This window comes from Rhipicephalus sanguineus, chromosome 2 (assembly GCF_013339695.2).
Source record: "Rhipicephalus sanguineus isolate Rsan-2018 chromosome 2, BIME_Rsan_1.4, whole genome shotgun sequence".
NCBI lineage: Eukaryota > Metazoa > Arthropoda > Arachnida > Ixodida > Ixodidae > Rhipicephalus > Rhipicephalus sanguineus.
This window is the reverse complement of record NC_051177.1, coordinates 181,024,774-181,048,471: the sequence shown is the minus strand read 5'-3', so window position 1 is coordinate 181,048,471 and position 23,698 is coordinate 181,024,774. Positions and strand designations below refer to the sequence as shown.

The window sequence follows — 23,698 nt, the reverse complement described above, 5'->3', positions numbered from 1 at the left end:
AGGAATGCTTGGCCATTATTTGGGCTATAGGGAAATTTCGCACTTATCTTTAGGACGCCAGTTTGATATTGCCACCGACCACCATGCCTTATGCTGGCTATCGTCCTTGAAAGATCCTACTGGCCGCCTTGCTCGTTGGGCTTTACGCCTTCAAGAATACGACATACGTGTTGTTTATCGCTCGGGACGCCGACATTCTGACGGCGATGCCCTATAACGTTCTCCGCTCCCTCCTGACCCTGTCTGCTTCCCCACTGCCACCTGCAATTCATCATCTTTGAGCGTCACTGACATGCCGGCCGAGCAGCGCAAGGATTCCTGGATCGCCTCCCTGCTCGACGTCCTCTCCCGCCCTTCACCAGAATCCACCTCACGCTCCCTCCGTCGTCAAGCAAAACACTTTGCTGTGCGTGAAGGCTTGCTGTATCGCCGAAATTACCTGAAGGATGGCCGTAGGTGGCTGCTCGTCATTCCCCATCATTTGCGCTCGGACATATGCGCTGCCTTCCATGATGACCCCCAGTGTGGCCACGCTGGAGTATTCAGACTTACACCCGCCTTCGTCTAAGGTACTACTGGCGCGGCATGTATCGGCACGCTCGCCAGTATGTTCGGTCATGCGCCGCGTGTCAACGCCGCAAGACGCCTCCTCACCGCACAGCTGGCCCTCTGCAACCCTTACCCTGCCCGGCAAGACCGTTCGAACGCGTAGGAATTGATCTTTATGGTCCTCTTCCAAACACTCCTCAAGGCAACTGGTGGATCATTGTCGCCGTAGATCATCTCACACGCTACGCGGAAACATCTGCGCTGCCAGCTACCACCGCGAAAGACGTTGCCTGCTTTCTTCTTCACCACCTGGTTTTTAAACATTGTGCACCTCGTGAATTGCTAAGCGACCGTGGCCGCGTGTTTCTCTCGAACGCCATCGACGCACTGCTAAAGGAATGTCGCATTGTCCATCGCACAACCTCGGCATACCATCCTCAAAAAAATGGCATGACGGAACGCTTTAATCGTATCCTTGGAGAAATGCTCGCGATGTACGCGTCTGACGATCACACTAATTGGGACCGCGTGCTCCCTTTCGTCACTTACGCCCATAGAGTTTCCTACAATACTTACTAGAGGGAACTCTGGCGCTAGTGTCTATGGGAGCTGCAACGCATGACGCTTCAGCCAGCATGGGAATGATGGGTAGTACACAAATTTGTCTAAACTTCGTTCTTTCGGCTCCGTTTGGCTCCGTGTCGGCTGCATCCGCTTTGTTGCAAAACGAAGTTCAACAAAAGTCAGCAGTTTTACTTCACCACTTCAACTTTTTTAGGCTCACCAAATCAAACCTGGTCACGAAGTTCACAACGGTCTATTTTTTTATCCGAAACGAACGCCAAAACGCAGCAATAAACAAAGCCACAAGTACGTTTGAAGCCGCAAGCACGAAGACTAGGCAAATTTGTGTACTACCCATCATTCCCATGGTAGCTGAACGATCGCAGCGCCAGAGTCCCCTCTAGTTAATTTTAGGAAACTCTATGCTTACGCCTACAACTCTGCGCCACAAACTACCACCGCCTTCTCTCCGTTCTTCCTTCTATACGGACGGGAACCTTCGTGCTCCATGGATACCATTCTCCCCTACCGACCCGATGTTTCCGAAGCCACGCCCGTTTCCGAAGCAGCTGCTTATGCCGAAGAGTGTCGTCAGCTCGCTCGCTCGTTTACCGCGCAAGACCAATGGCGCCAAAAAACGTGTCACGACGCCTCTGCATCTAGTACCCACTATTCGCCGGGAATGCGAGTTTGGCTCTGGGTCCCGTCCACCACTCCCAGACTTTCCACAAAGCTTTCGTCGAAATACCACGGCCCATACCGTGTGGTGCAACAAACATCTCCCGTCAACTATGACATCGAGCCGATCGACCCACCATCTGACCACCGCTGTCGAGGGCGTGAAACAGTTCACGTATCACGGCTAAAGCCGTGCTACGACCCTCCTGTCGTGTCATCTCCTTAGGTCGCCAGGATGGCTCCTTTTTGCGCAGGAGAGTAATTGTACCGGAGCATATCGGTGTCAGCTCTGTGCCAGCGTGAAAGAAGACGTTGACGTTCGTGTGGTTCGTGCTCGCCGGGTTTCTGCCTGAACCAGCTTGGTTGATTCACACCTTCTACATAATAACAACAAGTGTTTGTGGGAGAACACGCTTGTTGCATAGTCAACATTCCTTGCACTCTTTCAATGGTCATGTATGCAGATGACACAAATATTTTCTTTTCTGGGTGTGATATAAATTCTGTAGCGAGCAAGGCAAATATGTGGCTGGCTGGACTGTCCAAATGGCTCACAGCAAATAAAATAGAGCTCAATGTACACAAGACCAAGTTCATATTTTTCAAGCCGAAAAACAAGATTATAGACAATGAACCCATCATTACTTTTCACAATAGTGCTCTATCGCACGTGGACTTCATACGATCTTTAGGTGCAATTTTTAATGAAAGGCTAACTTGGACAGATCACATTAATCATGTGTGTTCTAAAGTCTCCAGTTCTGTTGGTATAATCTACAAAATGAGAAATTTATTGCCATTATGGTGAGAAACAAATGTACTACGCTCTTGTGCAATCATACCTTCATTACTGCCTATTGGTCTGGGGAAGCACTACGCAATTTAACTTGCAATCACTATTTGTTTTACAAAACAAACCTATCGTGCCATCAGTAATATGAATTATTGAGACAGTACAAATGAACACTGGAGCAAACTGGGTATACTAAACATACACAACTTGAAAACCTTGCGGTTGGCTCTTGAGACACATCACTTACTTAAGAACGACACTATCTTTTCACTCACTTTACACGACCCTCAAAAACATCTACCATATACTTTTCACCATGTTAGCTACAGGAATAACAGGATCAGGACAAACTATGGTTCACAAACGTTGCACTACCAGACTACAACACTCTTGAACAAGAACAAAGGTATAGAAGAAATAATAAGAAATCGCAAATCAGGAAAAATAATAAAGCGCCAAATAAGTCAACTACTTCTTTTATAGTTTTTTTTTTTTCAGTGCATATTGCCTGCTATTTGTGTTCAATGATTTCCGTCCTCAACAATGATACGTTTGATTATATATTTACCTGTAAAAGGTTATTTTATCTTTCTATATGCATTCAAAGCTGTATGTAAACTATTACTTCTGTTAAGGTGTTTAATAGACAGCACTCAACGACAATGAGTAATGGCGGCAGTCACGGCAAGGCACGAACTCTCTGCGCGAGCGGCGTTCTTTTTCAAGCAACCAAAGAGGACGACCCACTAGAAGGCGCTGGAGATGGTAACCCATTACCATGTCCCAAGGCTTCTCTACAATTACCCCGGGTACGAAAAGGGAGCCGTCCGGCGACCTAACAGCTCGTCACTATGAGTGGGTCATAGTAGGCCTTGAGGCACTCCACGTTGACAATGTCGCGCCCTCGACGGCGCATGTCCGAAGCTGGTTCGATGGGTTCAATCAAGTAGTTGACCGGGGATGTGCGCTCGACGACCCGGTATGGGCCTTCGTATTTCGGCAGCAGTTTTGAAGAAAGACCACTTGCAGTGGTAGGAACCGAGAGCCATACGAGCGCTCCAGGGAGGAACGTGGGTTCAGAAGTGGTGGTGCCATCGCGAATGCTCTTTTGCAGTTCTTGTTCCTGCGTCGTAAATGTCTTTGCAAGCTCGCGACACTCTTCAGCGAGCCTGGCTGTGTCAGAAATAGGCGCACACTCAGATGGATCCGGCTTGTACGGAAGTATCGTGTCGATGGTGTGCGACGGGTGCCTTCCGTACAGTAAGAAGAACGGTGAAAAACCAGTAGTGCTCTGAGGGGCGGTGTTATAGGCGTAGGTGACGAAGGGCAAAATGGCATCCCAATTGGTGTGATCGGCGGCGACGTACATTGACAGCATGTCGCCGAGCGTGCGGTTAAAGCGTTCGGTTAGGCCATTCGTCTGCGGGTGGTAAGCAGTAGTTTCGCGGTGAACAGCATGGCACTCTTTCAGAATGGCTTCCACGACTTCCGATAAGAAGACACGGCCTCGATCGCTGAGAAGCTCTTGGGGTGGACCGTGACGCAGTATGAATCGGTGTAGTAGGAAGGAGGCAACATCGCGCGCTGTAGCCGCTGGGAGGGCGGCGGTTTCGGCGTATCGCGTTAGATGGTCAACAGCGACGATGGCCCAGCGGTTACCAGCCGGAGTCAGAGGAAGTGGTCCATACAAATCGATGCCCACGCGCCCGAACGGACGGTTAGAGCAAAAATGGTTGTAGACCTGCTGGCGACACGTGCGTTGCAGGTTTTCGGCGTTGGCAATTGAGGCAGGAGCGAACGAACTTCTGCACGTAGCGGTACATCCCACGCCAGAAGTATCGTTGTCGAATGCGGTGGTAAGTTTTGGATACCCCAGAGTGCGCGCATTGCGGGTCAGAGTGGAAGGCTTCGCATATTTCAGAACGCAGACTGCGGGGTATCACTAGTAGCCACTGGCGGCCGTCGGCGTTGTAATTGCGTCGGTGCAGGAGGTCGTCACGAACGGCGAAATGGTGGGCTTGACGACGCAACGCGCGAGTGGATGGTGTTGCCGTCGGATCAGTGAGCAAGTCGATCAGCGAGGTGATCCATTTATCCTTGCGCTGTTCGGTAGCGATGGTGTGAACGCTGATTGAAGCAACAGCTATGTGAGATACTGAGCAGGGGGCATTGTCGTCAGGCAAAGGAGAGCGCGAGAGGGCGTCGGCGTCAGCATGCTGGCGTCCGTTGCGGTACAGCACGCCGTAGTCCTGCAGCGGTACAGCACGCCGTAGTCCTGATGTCGTAGTCCTGCAGGCGAAGTGCCCAGCGGGCGAGGCGGCCTGAGGGATCCTTCAATGACGACAGCCAGCATAGTGCATGATGGTCGGTGACGACATCAAATGGGCGACCATACAAATAAGGTCGAAACTTTGTAAGGGCCCATATGATCGCTAGGCATTCCTTTTCGGTGACTGAGTAATTGGTCTCGGCTCTGGTAAGCGTACGGCTTGCGTACGCCACGACATATTCGGGGAGCCCTGGTTTGCGTTGCGCAAGGACAGCACCGAGGCCTACACCGCTGGCGTCCGTGTGTACCTCCGTTGGGGCCGTAGGGTCGTAGTGGCGTAGTATGGGAGGAGACGTCAACAAATGACGGAGCTTTGCGAACACGTCGTCACAATCGGACGACCACGAATTTAGGGGTCCGTTACTTCCAAGGAGCTTCGTCAGCGGCGATATGATGGTGGCAAAGTTTCGTATGAAGCGTCGAAAGTATGAACACAGTCCGACGAAACTGCGCAGTTCTTTGACGGACGTAGGTTTGGGAAATTCGGCCACGGCCCGAAGCTTGGCCGGATCGAAGCTTGGCCACGGCCCGAAGCTTGGCCGGATTGGCTGCTGGGCGGCCAAAAACGCTGATGACGGCGGCCTTGAAATCGGACCAAGTCGCAAAATCGGACACGTGGTTGTTGTACCACAAGCTTGCTACGCCCGCGAGGTAGAACACCAAGTTGCTTAACTTGCCTTCTTCGTCCCATTTGTTGGGGATGCTGACGCGCTCGTAAACTGCGAGCCAGTCCTCCACGTCGGTGCTATCGGCGCCAGTGAAGATAGGTGGATCGCGTATACGGGGGACACCGGGACATGTGCTCGTTGCGAGAGGAGGCGTTTGCTGGGCGGCGTCTTGAGGCATGGTAGATGGCAGGGTACGGGATCGGAGCTCCAGGGGCATTGAATGGGAGCAGAGCACCTCCACCAAATTGTTAAGGTGTTTAATAGACAGCACTCAACGACAATGAGTAATGGCGGCAGTCACGGCAAGGCACGAACTCTCTGCGCGAGCGGCGTTCTTTTTCAAGCAACCAAAGAGGACGACCCACTAGAAGGCGCTGGAGAGGGTAACCCATTACCATGTCCCAAGGCTTCTCTACAATTCTTTTATATAAGTTTTCAGTTGCTTCCGCTGTTGTCAGTGCTTGTGTGCAAACTGTTGTTGTTTCAGGTGGGAGGACCTCGTCAGGCGTCAATGCCTTTAGTCCTCTCTTTCTGAAGTGTAACATTTTGCACTTGAATAAAATCAATTCAATACTCAACAATTTTCGTCATCGCCAAAAGCTTTCATATAAAGTCCGAATCGATAACATCGTGCCATGTGTTGTGTGTTCAATGTGCGAGTAAATGCGTGCGAAGGCTGCCAACGGTTGCTGCTCAAGCAGAGATTAAATGTGCCAGCGATCCCCGTTGCATGAAGGCACATGAAGGGGCCAGTGAGGGGGGAGGGGAGAGGGGCGTGGAGGTGAGTCGTGCTCGGGCAGAAATTGCAAACTTTTATAAAAAATCACCGATGATTACAATACTGCCTCATGCGAATTCTGAGCGTAGCTTCGTGTTGGGGCAAGGCCAACTGTGTTTCAAGTTTTGGTTTTCCGCAAGGTATCAACTATGCCATAAATCAAAATTTTTGCGACTTAGGACAGCACCCACTATGCCATTATTCTTCTTTCTGCGGATAAGCCAGGTACCCGCTACACATCTGTAAGCTATTATGTGCACTTTGTTGATGCTGCGTGTGGCTGATGACGATGAAGAATTATGGCTGAACACTTTACAGTTGGTGGCAAGCATTAAACCACACACTTGTTGCGCAATTAGCATTGTATGATGAATGGTTGTTATTTTACTCTTCTGAGACGCTATATTACGTACGTTAACGCAATTCTTTGCGTGACATCACGACTGTATAGGGTCTTTTTGCAAGTGAGTCTCAAGCATCGGCGTGGCTCTGTAGTAGAATACTCGACTGCCACGAAGAGGGCCCAGGTTCAAATCCCATGCTATCCTCGGTATTTTTCTCTCATTTTATTTTTTCATGTCTATTGGTTATGCCGACGGCGACACCGCTCAACGCAGGAACGGGTCCCTAAGACCTGCACTCTAAAAGGGCAGGGTCGCACGCGCTATCTCAACAAGGATCAGTAGACTGCTCATAGCTTTGTACCGTTTGTACATGCTGCACTCTCACCGCTTACTTTGCGTGGAAGAGACAGATAGCACGAAAGTCGCTTCACTCGCTGAAGAGACCGTATCACCTTCAGAGGTGTCACCACCACTTCATCGGTTAACATGGCTGCTTTACTGTCTCCTGCGACAGTGCCAACACAGTTCACTCATACACAGCATGACACAGCAGCTCGATCATGGTAACGCCCACAGTCACAGTCCAGGTATGGGGGGGTGGGGAACACATCTCGACTGTGATTCGCTAACTTATCGGGTTCTTGTAATCCAGAACCTGTCACTGCAAGCTTCTTGAAGATCCTCTAGGCAGTGACCACCTTCCTACTGCCACGACATGTGAAAAAATGCTGCAGCTCATGCAATAGACGAGAATGCATGATTACACACTGGGATAATTATCTCAAGCAGGTGCAACAGCCATATTACAGACCTTGATGCCTTAATGAAAGCTACGATGCATGTCAAGCATGCAGCAACAGACGCTGCATGTTTCTGGTGATCAACCAGACCCTGACGGGCACCTCCTGCATTTACGGAACCAGAGGCTTAAACTTTTTTTGAGAATATCGAGAAAAGAGATGCTTGCAGACACGAACAAGCCAACTGCGTTCCTTACAAAAAGAAATCTAGAAGTATACTGGGGAACTAGCCTCTGAGCAGCGGATGCAAATATGAGAAGATATTAACGCATCAACCACTTCAAGCAAAGTCTGGGGTAAGGTATCCTGAGATCCTTTCTGGGCCAGCGCAAGACATCTGACGGCGCAGCAGGTGTTGCACTGACGGAAGGCATCACCGAAGCAGAACTCTCAGAAAAAGCGGCAGTGATCTTTCTTTTGGAAAAATGTTGCCCCAGGCAAAACATATGTGAGGAATCATGCTTAAAGGGACACTTAAAGCAAATATTAAGTCGACGTTGATTGTTGAAATAGCCGTCCAGAAACCTCGTAGTGCTACTTTTATGCCAAGGAAATGCTTAATTTGAAATGAAATCACGTTTTAGTGGTCCGCATCGCGTTAGCGCACTTCAAATCACCCGCCTGAAATCAGACTTTCATATGCACTGCTGCCGTGCCCAACGTTGCCCGCCTTTACTGCGCAGCCGCTGACACTAGTAGCAGCAGAGCGAAAGTGGCGGGACCCACAGCTGCAAGAACAGCCATCGAAGCTTGCCGCAATCGCCGTAATGGATGTGGACGGAGAATTTGACGAGACATTGGCTCGCGATGCTGGGCTGTACGCCACGGCAGTACGCGATCCCGAAACTACCACCGAGACGCGACCACGTGTGCGAAGCAGGGCGCCGGGCGAAGCGCAGTTCGGCGAAAACGCAACCTTTGAACCACGCGCGCCGTTCCCCATGGCAACGCGACAGAGGTTTTTTCCATGAATCAAACGGAAACGAACAAACAGCATTTTGTTACGTCATTTGATCCACGGAAGGTTCTTTTTTTATTGCTGCTAGTTTGATTACTAGTGATTTATTGTAGGCAGACTCTCATATGTCATCGGGATCACTTCGAAAATGTCCCACTCGTGGTGCTCATCATGTGATACATTTAGCTTAATTTCTCGGTAAGTAGCACACTGCTGTTGATAATATTGGCGTTTTAGAAGTTGTCATACATTGAGCTTTCACTATGACATAAATTGTTATTTGCCTTTAGGGTCCCTTTAAAGGGACCGACAACTGCCCAGAACAGGAAATGAGATGACTCCACTGATGGAAAGAACTGTCCGTCACGTTGACTCATACCAACCCTGTTTTTTTCTTGAAAGATGGATTTATATTTTTATTTCTTAATTTTAAAGTCGTGAAAAATGACCTCTGGCGGCAAGAGCATGAACAATCCGATGAACCGGCCATGTAACTGTTGATTGCTGTACGTGGTCAACGATTTTTTTGTTAGTTTTGAAATATTGTTCGTTTCTTTATATTAAAAAGTATTACTCCATAAAAATGTACATATAGGCCTGCGTCAGTAGTATGCATTACAGTGGCGCTGCCTTCGCGAGACGTTATGATCTCATGCTCGTCAGCACGTCTTGAGCCACTCTTCAGCATGCTCATGCAACCGTGCTCGCAGTTTCCAGGTAGCTAAGATTTTGGAGCGACATAGTTTTTCTACCTACAGTTCGTCTCAGAAATGACGCGCACTGCTACTCGGCGTGGCCGCGCACATGCGCAGTGACGTTTTCGATGACTTGGCTTGGCTCGTGAACCGAGAGAGTAACGACGCCTGGACAAGCCACCCATCACACAGGTGCAGGCAACCTTGGACACATGCGCACAAGATGCGGTACAGATACAGGGAAGGTGTATTATGCCACATCATCTCAATGTAACAGCTTGCTATTTTCAAATATAGTTGAAAAGCTATAAATAAAGGTGGTTAAGCATAGTTACAGGAACTCCTGCGAAAGCAGAACAACGATAGCTTTCACAAATTGCGAGAAGGGCTGGCGGCAGCGGTATCAATTCTCAGCATTGCTGGAGGAAAGGTACGTCTCTGTATAGAGCCTTTCAGATCGAAAAATACTGCTTGTAAAATAACTACATGCTTTTGGCATTACCTAACTACTGCAGCTACAAACACTGCGAAGGGTGAGCTTTCTGTTGCACCGTAAAAAAATGGGTCAAAAAAAATCAGCTATCGGTCCCTTTAAGTGTCAGACAACGATTTAATACAACCTTTCCAATAACCGAATTGGATACTTTAGGCAGTACAAAGACACGCTGCGCGCCAGGCGCTGATGAAATTACAGTAGCGTGCTGAATTGAGCATCACGGGTCGTGGTCGCCATGAAACTTCGCTGCATTCAAACTATCACGCCAAACGCTCGTGTACGGTACAACAATCATAGCGCTGTTGCAGTCATATTGCACGCTTTTATTAGGCAGCAATTAAAATGCGCCTCTGTCCATTGCCAGGACCACTAGAACATTGATGAGTGCGCATCGTTTGCTGGAAGCTAGTCCAGCAGCAATGCTGCTGGAAGGTAGTCAATCAAGCGATCCGCACTCGTCGCCGCCGCGATAACCCAACAAGCTAATCCCCGCATCTGTGCACATACTGAAGCAGAGTGGACACGAAAAACACTCCCGCGACAAATGCACATACGATGTATGCAAGTGGCCCGGAAATGATGGCGTGACATGAGTAGGCAGCGCATTGCACGCAGCTACCCAGGGGCGATCAGATCCACACAGCCATGCCACGCTTTAATGAAAACTGTGTCAATTTTCGCTTAGTGACAGACTGTGGTATAGACGCATAGACATGTACCGCGGAAAGCCAATACTGTCTGTTCTGCCGCTATGTCAGTCGCTGCGTATCCCGGACCCTACAATACCTTAGTTCCGAAATGCCGCTTGGCGTACACCTTGACGATGCGCTAGCGCACGAGAGAGCCAGCATCTTTTTCACACTTAAGTAAAAAAAAGGCTTTGTGGTGGGTACTTTAGGCAATATTTGCGGTGGCACTGTATGTACTTCTGTATTGGCGTTGATGGCGCGCATCAGGAAATGCTAATTTGGACTTGGTGGTTAATGCATACAGTCGAAACCCTCAGTAACGAAATCGCCGAGGAAGCAATTTTTGTTCATTCTCATGAGAATTTCGTTGCCACTAAAATAGAAAAACACACACACCAATTACCTAGCACAACAAAAATTTATTTAAAGAAGTTGCTGACCTTCCTTTGTTTCACTCTGCTCTGAAGGAGCTGGACGGCTCGAGCCTTGCCTTTCGCAGCTTCGATGATCATGGTAGACTTCTACTCAAGCGTCAAAAACTTATGGTTTTTAATAGCAGGCGGAGTCTTTCCAAAAGGCTTAACACTGCATGTAAGCAAACCATAGCCGATTTCGGCGTGCACACGGAGAGTCGCGCGGGAGTCTACAGAATGTCTGTCGGCACGACGTCACTTTCGTGGATGTCGTCACTTTAAACATCATGCTCATATATTTGCCAACAGAGGAGTCAGCAAAAAACGTTTCTCAGCAAAAAGGTAGTCTTCTTGCTATCATCATCACCCAACCGAATATAAACAGCAATGGTCGCACCAATGCTTATTGGCAGAAATGTATGTGCCTGACTTGTCGAATGAGCCCCAGTGCTGCAACTTTCAAACTTCTGGGTTCCCGACTAGCTCATGGGTTGAAAAAAATGTTGCTGATCACAACCTGAAACTTTTGTTATTGCGGGAGCGCTTTTTATCTCTTTCGTTACCACGCCTATTCAAATCGATCACCGGTGATCGATGCTTTGAATAGTCGATTTTGGCATGTTCAAATTGTTTCTCGTGCACCTAGCACCTCCTACTAGTTAGTCCAGCCACTGAACTTTCAGAATCAGTTTGAATTTGCCCATTTTGGCAACATAGTGATTTTTGACAGACCTTTGCGCGAACCAACTTTCGTGTGTTGTTGGGAAAATGCACTTGGCTGACGAACTTGAGAGAAATGCATGCCGCTTGGGGTTATGCTTCAGTAACATCAAAGTTCTGTAATCAAATGAACTTTGGCAAATCAAATATCAAATTATGGTGTCAGCTTTGCAATCTGACAGTGTTGAGTGGTAATAATGGCCTGAAATTTATGCCAGCTATTCACTAGAGAACTGTTGTTTGGAGTCTAGGAAGAATTATTTTACGCAAAATTATTTCCGAAGGTCCGCCGCATGTATGACGTGTGGATGTGACCTTTTGAGATAGTTTCCAGCAGCTTCGGTTTCACTTCTATTGAAATATCAGACACAAGGCCGCATCCCGTGTCGCTAGTCACTCCTATGGCGGTGTCTTCACGTGCGCATGGGTGCGCACCTGTGCCAGTGATGAACGCGCGCCGCTCAAAACTATCTTGCAACCACGCCTGAATTTAGTGCGACGACGGGCTCCGAGTCCGAAGATGACAGCACCTCAGCTTCAAGCTCTGATGGCGACGATATTTTGCGTCGGCCTGGGACATCCGCAGCCGTTCAGGAGTTGGTTTCGTTTATGGCTTCAAGTGGTCTCCTCTGCCGCACGTGCGTAGCTGCTGACCTTTGTGCACAATCTTAGAGCTACTCTGGTTACGCGCAAGGTCCACATGTCGCTGGGGCGTGATGTGCTGGCGTCGGCTGCAAAGCTCCTCATGACACGAAGACTGCCAGAGCAGATCTCGGCCCCGCACTACAGAGCGGTGCGAGACGTTTTAGGACTGCACGATTTTGTTATCTGAAAAAAAAAAAACTAATAAGTATGCTCTTGGACGCATATTTTGAACGCCAACCTATGCGGAGAGAGGTGGACTGATGGAAAGCGGTCACGCCAGACGAATTGGTGAAGTTCATTGCACATCTGGTTTACATAGGTGTTGTTCACATCGCGGGCATCCATCAGACTATTTTCGTAAAAAAAAACAAAAAATATATGTGAAAACTGCAGGAGTGCTCCTGTGTCTCGCGAAAACCAGGAAATGCTTCAATGCATTGCACGAGCAGCGAAGCAGTACCTCGGTTCATCGTTGTTCTGAGTGTTCTTGCACATACAGTGTTTTTTAGTGCTCTGTTTATCAGCTGGTGACAAAAAGTTACACACTTTCAAATTTTTATACATTCCACAATACTTTTGTTGCTTTATAACTTATATTTTTTCAAAACACCATTTCATTATGCATAATTTGGTATGCTGCAATGCATTCTGGAGTGCTTTTCAAACTGGCAAAAGCTTTCTTCCCGAGACACGTAAAAATAACCATTTTCGCACGGTAAGAAAATAGTAAAAGTCTCTTTGCTGCTGAGAGGGGCCAAATGCATTAAACTTTATGGAGGTTCGCCGGGGACACCAGATATCTTCGTTGCCGCAACAATTTCGTTCTTGAGGTCTTTCGCTATTGAGAGGTTTCACTGTACAGTAAAATCTCGTTACTACTAACATCAAATTAACAAAATTTTCAGATTAAGGAATCTTTTTGAAATCCCCGCCAAAATGCCTATATTGCCCAATGTAAAAAACTTTCAGTACTACGAATTTCAGAATACCGAATATTTCAGATTAAACTACGTAATTTAACCCCAAAATCAACAAGATGCTTCGTTATTACGAAGTTCCGTGAATGTTTTGGCACGGAAATCACTGATGCTTGCACCTATCATCTGCAGCAGATATGCACTGGGAAACCCGCTTCAACGGGTGCAGCCCCATCAGCGTCGACATCAACACGAGTGTCACCAACCGGTCAAACTGGTCAAACCATATCAAGCAACATCGTAGGCTTAGTGCCGCTGTTGTCACCACGTTTCCAGTTGCTGTCGTTTGGAGCTGCGAAGTTGAGATCGTGTTGTGCAGTCGCTTTTCTGGTAATGAGTTCTCCTGGCCCCAGCGTTAAAAAAAGAAGCGACGCAAGTTTTCGCTCAAGGAAAAATTGGACATTCTGACGGAGCTGAATGCTGGAAAAAAGCAAGTGGACATATGCAGAGAGCGTGATATCGCGCCGTCAACAGTGGCAACGATACTGAAGGATCGGGAGAAGATCGTGAAATTACATCGAGAATCACAGCTGGCTCCCTCAAGAAAACGCTTGCGGCTGGGCAACTACCAAACCGTCGACGACGCCGTCCTCACATGGTTTAAGGATGCCAGACAACACGGTGTGCCCTTTTCAGGCCCTATTATTCAAGAAAAGGTGCGACAGTTCGCGGTCGCTTTGGCCACCTCCAGCTTCGACGCAAGTGCCGGACGGCTCTATCGGTTCCGGCAAAGGAATGGCATCATGTGGCAACTCGCGTGCGGAAAAGAAAAGGTGCCCGATGCCGAAAGTGCGATTGCCTGGCGGAACGAGTGCTTTCAGGAAATCGTCGAGTCGTTCAGTCCAGATGACGTTTTCAGCGCCATCGAAATGCCGTGCTTTTATCAGCTGTTACCTGATAAGACAATGAACTTCAAAGGTGAGAAATGTAAGGGCGAAAAAAAATCGCTTCTTCGCTTGTCAGTGCTCTTCTGCTGCAACGCCACAGGCACGGAAAAACTCAAGCCTCTTGTTACTGGCAAGTCCGCCAAGCCTCGCTGTTTGAAAAACGTTGTCTCGTCGCCTTGCGACTATCGGGCAAATAAGAAAGCGTGGATGACGCGGGAACTGTTCACGCAGTGGCTGCTGCAGTTCACCAACACAATGAAGAAGAAACAAAAGAAGGTTTTTCTAATCGTTGACAGCTGCTCGGCACATATGGTGAACGTGCGTTTGAGCAATGTGCAGCTTGAATTTCTGCCCCCGAATTGTACGTCCTTGCTCCAACCTTTAGACAAGGGCATAATAGGTTGTGTGAAGGCCTAATTTCGGAAGCAACTTGTGCAGCGCCTTCTCATTAACATACAACTGAAGCTGCCCACGGAGGTCAACATCCGTCAAGCCGCAGAAATGCTGACAGGATCGTGGTGGAACGTCAAGGCAAGCACCATTAGCAACTGCTGGCGAAAGGGAGGTCTTCTCGAGACTTCGCTTATGCCGCAAGACTGCGAGCCTACGCCACGACACTGCGATGACGAAGCGGAGCTCAACCCAGAGCTTTAGAATGAGCTTACCGAGAAGTTCCCAGTAGACGCTGCGGTTACCTTCGAGGATTACGCAGACAGTGACTGCGCAGCGGCTACGTCTGCAGAGTTCGATTCCCACAAGGCGTGGCATTTGCCGATCTTTTTTTTCGGACACTATTTCCATGTTATTAAATGCGAAGCATTTCTTAGCGAACCTCTGGCACTTTCAGCGTTTCTATCTACGTATCTATCTATCTATCTATCTAGCCGCCTACGTCTGGGTGCTCTCATGATCGCCTCCTTCACTTGGTGTAGACCAAACTTTGCATGGGAGGGTAAGAGGATTTGACGAATATGACTACCGGGTCATGACATGAATAACGTTCAAATCCTGTCGCGTACGTCGCCAAACCCTTTCCACTAGACACGTGTGGCACATACCCGTTTACCACGAGCCGCGGTTTACGGGTATGCGCCACAGGTGATTGACAGTTTATATCTACCCAGGAGCGGCGAGAACAGGCATTGGTAACTTAAATGCTAGAGCGTTAAGGAAAACCAACATCGGCAGCGTTGACTCAACGAATGGAAAGAATGAAAATTAGGATCCCAGCAGGAATCGAACGCAAGTATTCTGCGTGGCAATCAGGTATTCTACCACAGAGTCACGCCAGGTCTATAAACTCGTTTGGAAAAACAGCCTACGCAGGCGTAATATCGGTGCAACGTCAATTGTGGTTGTGGTGCTGGCTATCTAATTTTACAAGAAGGCAATAAACACTACATGATACTGCTACGATGTGTACTCCTACGATACAGGCGTCATATCAGATTAACGTCTGTAGTTCCAGTGTTGGCTCCACATTTATAGCAGTCTAGTAAACATTACGTTTGTATTCCTATGATTCAGCAAGCTATATTAAAGCACTGCTCGACCGCGAAGGAATATATTATTGAAAGTTACATATGATATCCACATCACCGCACCGTAAAATGCACTTCGTCCACCAGAGCGACGCAGTGTCCTCTTCATTTCTTACGAGGCTGGGCGATGGCCTCATGCTGACCGAGGATGATGCCAGATTGATTGACAGCCGCTTTGTAGACTAGGCTACGTAGGCCACATACGCCCAGGTAGTCTACGAATACGACAAACACCATCCACTGATGTTTGTCTACGTAGCACTATCCAGGTCTACCAGCCTCGACGGCCTATACCTCCACAACGCGAAGGGTGGCTTTAGGTTCCGATTTGTCGCCGACTCTGTCGACAGACGATTTGTTGACGAAATGACCGAGGCATACACGAATTCCAACAGCTCTACTATACCACATACTTCACTACACATGGACCCCTCGTCACCACGATCCCGACCGGATCCTATAACAAGTCATGACCAGCTGCTGGTGCTCACTGATTACGGTGATGATGCCCTTGTTCAAGAACTGTCAAGAACTTCTTGCACACATGCACACGGGTTCGTGAAACGTGCATGCGTTCTCGGGACACTTATAAGCACTACATATCAGCTTACCGCTTCTGGTGTTGGTAATACCCACGTTGCCATTGGCAGCGTTACCCAACCGTAAACAACTGGTATATAACCAATTGTTTACGGTCATATATAACACATATGCCGCATATATAACACATATGCGGCTCTTCAACATATATATGTGTGCATATAAAATTTATAGAAATCTTTAGCGTCATTTTGTAATGTGTCGCTCAGTAAAAAAGTTACACCACAGTCACCTATTCGCCGCATGCTTCGCATAACATCGACTCCCACGGTACGTGGGATCTGCCGAATTTTTCTTTAACAACAAATGCGGAGACATACCTGAAGAAACAGCTTGAGGCTCTGTTTGCGTAGCACTTGTTGACAGAATTTTCTTTTCATTTGCTTGTGATGCTTCATGGTGGATTAGTAGTCGCACTTGAACGGATTTATCTGTGACGTGACGCAGCTCACACGCTGGCTCTGGTGATGTTTCTACGGCTTTTCCCAACTGGAGAGTGAGGCCCCATGCTGCATCATATACTGGATCTGCTGCGACGTCATCCTGAAATAAATTGGCTTGTGTTGTTACAAGTGATAACGCAAAAGATCATTGCCGAGTAAAGTAATGAAAGCCCTCTTACAGGATCTGTTTTGCAACATTGACTTGGCCCTGGCGCTTGACCAATGGTTCCGTTTCCAGAGAGCGGCTGTGCAAGAATCTGCAACAGTGTATCAAACAGTGCATGAACAGTGTACCGCTGGTCTTGAGAAGTGAGACAAGATGGCCTCCCACCAAAAGAGGGCTTTCTGTCACAGTGAGCGAATTTCTATGAGCAATCTGTCTTCCTCTGGTTCGCAGCAGTTTGATAACTTGAGTAGGGTGACTGGAGCTGCATCGTCGGAGCCACTGAAATAACTGCAACTTATACGACAATTCGCTAGAATATTCTAGTGGGCTGTAATCCTACATCTGTGTTAGAGTTAACAGTATCACGGCCTTGTGCGTCGTCTTGCAACCGCTCTGTGGTAACCAGTGTGTCAGTGGGATTATTGGTCAGCTGCCAGCTCGTAATAAGTTCACGTTCTACGTGACGCCAACAGGCAGAAAAAGTGTTCCACACTCGCCGTCGTGGCAACTGGCAGCACTGACTGACACTCCCACATTTAAATGTACATATATACCCTATAAAGTGGACGGTGGGATGGCTGCCGCGGTAGCTCAGTTGGTAGAGCATCGAACGCGTTATTTGAAGGTCGCAGGTTCGCTCCCGGCCCGCGGCAAGTTATCTTTTCATCCATTTTTCTTTGTTCACATTTACTTTATATTTACTACTAATAACGTCTCCCATACTTTCCTTGGCATTATTGTCGGTTAGTGCTCATTAACATTGTGTATAGCAAAGAAAAATGAGCCCTTAAAATTAACACTTCTTTCCTTCATTCATAGCGACGGTCTCGTTCTGACGGGCTTGATGCTTTCAGGTAGTATGCAAGGGATTATTGGTCAGCTGCCAGCTCATAATAAGTTCACGTTCTACGTGACGCCAACAGGCAAAAAAAGAGTGTTCCACACTCGCCGTCATGGCTACTGGCGGCGCTGATTGACGCTCCCACGTTTAAATGTACATATATACTCCATAAAGTGGATGGGGGGATGGCCGCCACGGTAGCTCAGTTGGTAGAGCATCGAACACGTTATTCGAAGGTCGCAGGTTCGGTCCCTGCCCGCGGCAAGTTATCTTTTCGTCCACTTTTCTTTCTTCACATTTACCTTACATTTACTACTAATAATGTCCCCCATACTTCTCTTGCCATTACTGTCTGTTAGTGCTCATTAATATAACCATTCTTGCATTTTTTAATATTGCAATGCAATTCGAATACTCTTTCCACAAAGGTGAGTGAACGTGTAAGCAGTTGCCACTTGTTACACTAGTGTAAAGCTTTGATGCACATTTTATGTGCCAATGCAGGATCTGTAGTCGGTTAAGGCCTAAGAAAAAATGCCAGCTCCACCCTCAGCCATTGCTGTTCCTGCGAGAGAGAAAATTTGCATATATGCTCCATCTAATAGCTCTTACTCATTTTTGTGATGTCAAGCATTTCTCTAGGTTTCAGGCAGTCTTCTTCCCATACAGACACATGTTTCGGTTGCTGGTTTTACGCCGGAAACTTTAACACTCTGGTAACTTTTGTAGAGGATTCTGACATCACTGCTCGGCCATACATAACGTTTCAGGTAGCAACAACGTACCTTGAATTCCTAATTTGCATAGCATTTACACTAGCTGGGAAGAAGTACTTGTGGTTCAAGCAAAAGCCAGCCATCGTGACTGTCTTTAACAGGTGAAGGACAGCCATTTTTTCTTAGCTTGTGACAGAATACAGTATACGAAGGATAAATATGCTACCCCAAGCATGCATAATTCCCTTCAAGTTCTAAGTAATGCCTTCCCTAATTAAAAATGCATGTGAACGACTATCGGGGCTAAATCGAGAAAAGTCGCAAGCTTCTTTTTGAATAAATATGAGTTTAGAATGCAATTTGAGTTTCCTGATGATTGTAATAGAGTCTGGGAAATAAAAAACGCCAGGCCTGCGCTGAAACCGCAGCACAGTCACAGCGAAAGCTGGAAGAGCGGCGTTTCTAGATCCCATTGTAAGCTCTCTTGGGGCTACAATACAAGTACACTAGAAAGGTACCCACTACGCCATAAATCACAATTTTTGTGAAGTTGGGATGCACCTACTAAGCCATTATTCGTCATTCTGCGGAGAAGCGAGGCACCAGCTACACGTCTGTAAGGCATTATGTGCACTATGTTGACGTGACGACTGATGATGAATTATGGCTCAGCCCTTTGTAATGGGTTGGAAGCTTTAAACGGCCCACCAGTTATGTAATTTGCATTGGGTGACACCCGGTCGCTATTTCCCTCTCCCGTCATGCCGTATAACATACGTTGACGTGGGAGAGAGATGGGGGGGGGGGGGGGGCAAAGAACTTTACTGAGACCCCGAGGAAATGGATCATGCGCTTATGGGCTTCCTTGGCAACCAATTCAAGTGCACTTGCGAGGAACACACTACACTATAAATCATTGTAATTTTTGAGAGGTAGGGCAGCAGGCACTGTGCCATTTTTCGTCATTCTACGAAGAGCCGTCGTACCTGCTAAATGCATGTAAGGCATTATGCGCACTTTGTTGATGCTGTGCCTCATGACGAAGAATTATGGCAGAGCCCTTTGTAATGGGTTGGAAGCATTCAACAACCTACTCGTTGCGCAATTCGCATTGTGTGACGCCTGGTTACAGAATTCGCATTCTACGATGCTTGGTTTTTCATTCACTCTTCTACCATGCTATATATGCTATACCACGCACACATAACAAAAGTATGCGGCAGATCACACGCAACGACAGCAACAAAAAGCGTAACAAACGTTACGGTTATCTAGTAGTGGAGCAGCATCGGCATTAGAAATATAAAACTGAAATGAAGAAACGAATGCAAAAACGGGGAGGAGCGGGTGGCTTGCGCAAGGGTTCTATGAGCCTTGTGCATCTTGTTTTCAGCAGCATTTGCCACCAGTGGCACCAACAACAAACCTCAAAGAATCAGCGGATGCCAGTGCTGCCCGAAAACAGCATTCCAGGGACAGCCGGCTCCTACAATAAATCGCAACACTTCGGCATCACCTAGACAACTTAAAGAGATTCTGCGTGGATTTTTTTATACTCACACTTGTTTCTGGCGACTGCAAACTTTATGTAGTATTGCGACAGCAATTTCGCGATTTCAATACTCTAAAAGCCCATGTTCAGACTCGCATGTCGAATGCCATGTCTGGGTCACATTCACAAAACTTGTGCACATGTATTCGCAATGCCTATAGACTGTCGCGCTGCCAAGCGGCATTCAGGAGCATCCTCTCGAGGAGGGTTAGTAGACGACAAAATAGCAGCATTACGCAGCCGCTCCCTTGTTCGGCTGTGCTAGCCTCAGAGTTAACACGTTGTCAAGAAAGGAACACTATGACTTTGCATGTTCCCTGCATCAATGAACAAACCGGGCACTCCGTGACACGAGAAATCGGATTTGTTCTTGCGAGACGCGAAGTTTTCGTGAAAATACGTGGCAGCTCGCGCTTTCAACGATAGCCCACAGGGTATGCATATCAGCTTCGCGAGGTTTTCTCTAGCCACGTAGGTTAGTGAAATGTTATCGTCTGACATTTTCAATTGAAACACACTCTGTTTTACTTGCATATAGCATTCATCAGTGTTTATTGTAGTGCATGAATTTCATACCGCTGTACGCGGGAGGTCGCTCGGGCTCGGCATGTGCTCATCTCAAGTTGGCGATACAATAAAATAGGGCCTCTATCCTTTTTCAGGAACGCTCTGTGAAGAATCGTGCGAGCGACGTTTCAGTCATTCGAAGACGCGTGTGCTCCACGCCTTTCATGAAGCGAATGCTCTCAACGCCGTCCTTGACCAATGTTGTGTTTGATTTCATAGCCAGCGCTGCGCCGCTCATTTTTGTAGGTTTGGTGATAGGTGCCAGCACACTGCAAGCGATTTGCTATTTGCCTGTTGACCGGTTTGAGAGCAGAATGTTCTTCGCGCCCAGACGTCTAATTGTAAACATGGTGACGCTGAGTGGTCTAAGTCGTTCGGCAAAGGAAATTCTTCAGATTGCTTTTAACAGTGATGTTGAAAGAAACCATCTTGACGGCGAGAATTTTTCACTGGACGTAGAAGGCTGTGAAAGCACCGAGAGTGACAACGACGATGAACAATCACCTGCTAACTCACGAGGAACGAGTTGCACTTCACGTCCCCTTTAATGTTCTTTCACGCTCGTGAGTCACTTTGATCGTATTTAATGTATAATATCCTTGAGCGAGATCAAAATGAAAGCATAGTTTTTCTGTGCATTGCATATAGCACTATTGTGGATATTACGGAGCGCCGCATGCCGCCAACCTGCTCGAGCTTGACCAGCAAAGCGAAATGGTTAGTGCGATGAAACGTGCAGTCACGGCCACAATCCACGCCTCTCAGCTAACTTCTCCTGTACTTAACAGGTACCTTCCGAACGGCATTGTTGTTCATCGAATTCTTCGACGTTGCGAAAAGCATACGTGTGCATTCTTTCTGATATTCATGTTTCGATCATGCTGATCGAACCTGCAACATACGAGTGAAGTGAGTTGCACACGGCTAGTCTCAGCATGGCTGTGGCACAAGCGCTACTGAATGGGATGTTAAATGCTTGCGTTCCGTAAAAGTAACTCCGCGTTCCTGACTGTGCAAGTAATGACGGCGTAATATGTTTGCAAACCATCACCACATACATTAAACATGTCGTCCCATGCAGCAGCGAAGACGCTACTCGCTGACGGCCTATTACTGAGGCAAATCCGTCAGCCAGGCTCGGTACGTACTACCTTGGGGTGCCGGTAAGTTCATACGCCAATTATGGTTAATGCAGTTTTCTGTAGCACGCACAGGATTTCGTACATCGTTGATGCAAGGTAACGGAGCTAAAATATAACCTTTCACACCGCAGAAAATAATTAGGTGGCAAGCACTTTGCACTTTCCAAGGTTTGGGAAAGTATTTTGGTCTCATATCCATTTCAGTGCAGCTCACTTCACCCGGTGAAAGTGGCACGGGCCGTATGCCCGCACGTCCTACCTGTTCCTATGCTAACAAACGGGTTGACCCTCCTCCGGGCGCCATCTTGAATCGCACGGCGTGCCACCTATAGTTCGTGGGCATTGCGAATATTGGTACTCAGTTACACACGTGGTTGACAACTTCTAAAAGCATGTGCCAGACCAATGACTATCAAGGACACGCTCACTTATTAAGATATGCATTCTGCAGAATAGACACACCCAGGTTTGCAACCCTTTGGCAGAAGCATCACCAGCGACAGAAGAGCAAGGAAGGTGCAAGTAATAGAAGAAAAACAAGGCAAATATATATCAATCAATACAACGTCCATTTTTTTTTTTTTTACAGCAAAACTGGAAATTACACAGTCTTAGCTCCGCGAAAAGAAAACCCCCTAAAAGGTATGTGCCGCCTTGTGCAATCCCTGCTACTCATCACAGGTCCACTAAAATGTTGCCAAATGGAGAATGCGACTAAAGGCGCATGCCACCCAAATGGCTCCTCAAGACCAAGCATCATATGCCAAACACATGCGGCAAGCCAGATAAGACGACGCATGTCAGGGCAAAAAGACCATGCATGCTGCTCCAACGCAAAGCTTTCAAAGAGCATGCGCTAAATTCAAAAGCAACTTTCTGTACCTCACGATAAAATTCTGTCACCTTTGTGCCGTGCGTCACGCAGCTTCGCTGGTCATCCAGTTTCACATAGTGAAACAGCCTCATGAACTTTTTATTGCGATAGTAATTATATGGCCCCTTTCGACGTGTTTTTGCCATCACCGTCATGTTCCATATAAAGGGCGCCCGAGGACCAGGACCTCGGGCGCTGGACCTCGGGTGGGTTCCTCTGCTCCCTGCACCACCTCACTCCGTGCAACTCCTCCGCACGGAGGGTGCATGCGATAAGGTCAACCCGCCTGCGTGGCCTGCCGTCGATTGCTTCTCAAGCAGAGACGAAATTTCGCCCCGCCCATCTTGAACGAGCATGAAGGGACGCCGGGGGAGAAGTACGGACTGCTTTGCGCCGTGTTTCGTTTGCCTTCCTTCGTGTTTTCGTTCCTTTGCGCACCACAGCATTAAGCCGGGGGAGAGGAGCGTCGCTCGAGCAGCAACTGTGAACTTTGATCAGATGGACGCCGTCGCGAAGATACTGCCCGAAAACCGCTCCTCTCCCTGGAGCGGCTGTATCCTCTTGCACCAGCGCCTTGTAGAGCTACGCGAGATCGGATCCAAAAGAGTTAGCTGCTAGCCTTCCTTCGTGTAACATTACAATTTGATATCATCGCATTCACTGTTTCGCCCATGCGGTGAAACTTTTTTTTTCTACATGTAGCATGATAAGCTCCAACATTCGACAGCTTACCTCGTAATTTTGTCTCCTCGAGAATGCTGCTCGCGCTGCGTGCGACTCATTTCTTTCCTGAATGAACATCGATGGCACCACGCCTGGGCTTAGTTAGGGAGATTTTACCAGAATTCTGTCAAGGAAATGTTTAGAGCAGGGAACTGGGGTTCTCGAAGGCTTGAAGTTACTTCCTTTCACAGCAGCGATTCACTGAGCAGCTTGTTTTTTCTCACGTGGAAAGTTGTGAAACACTACTTACATCGTCTCGGCCGGCGGTGCTCGTACAGCCGTACGCAGAGCAAAATGCAGGCATGGTGATACTGCGAGACGAAGTTCTCCGTGCAGCAGCAGCAGTTATTTGAAGCGTAAACCATAAACGTGGAGTTGGGACGTTGATTATTCAGAACAAGGGCGACTGGCGCGCAAAACCTGCACACGGTGACGGTGCGAGCACCCGGGACGAGTCTTTTCTACGGCGGCTCGGCGTACAATAAGGACATAGCGTGAACAAACCACCATGGTCTCCAGGACAAACGTTACGTTAGTCGGAACAGTGCCT

General features: G+C 47.9%; 1 protein-coding gene across 7 annotated transcripts in view; it reads right to left on the bottom strand.

Moving 5' to 3' along the window:
- The window catches only part of LOC125757269 (gastrula zinc finger protein XlCGF52.1-like), a 158,657-nt gene extending 134,959 nt beyond the window's left edge, over nucleotides 1-23,698 (bottom strand). For all 7 annotated transcript variants that reach the window (XR_007415197.1, XM_049412706.1, XM_049412710.1 and 4 more), the window contains exons 1-3: nucleotides 23,399-23,698; nucleotides 16,747-16,824; nucleotides 16,445-16,667 (exon numbers count right to left, since the gene is read on the bottom strand). Coding sequence is in view for 6 of the 7 variants with exons in the window: in XM_049412706.1 (XP_049268663.1) it covers nucleotides 16,445-16,667; nucleotides 16,747-16,824; nucleotides 23,399-23,452 (355 nt within the window). In the remaining variant the exon portion in view is untranslated. The remainder of the gene's footprint in view (nucleotides 1-16,444; nucleotides 16,668-16,746; nucleotides 16,825-23,398) is intronic.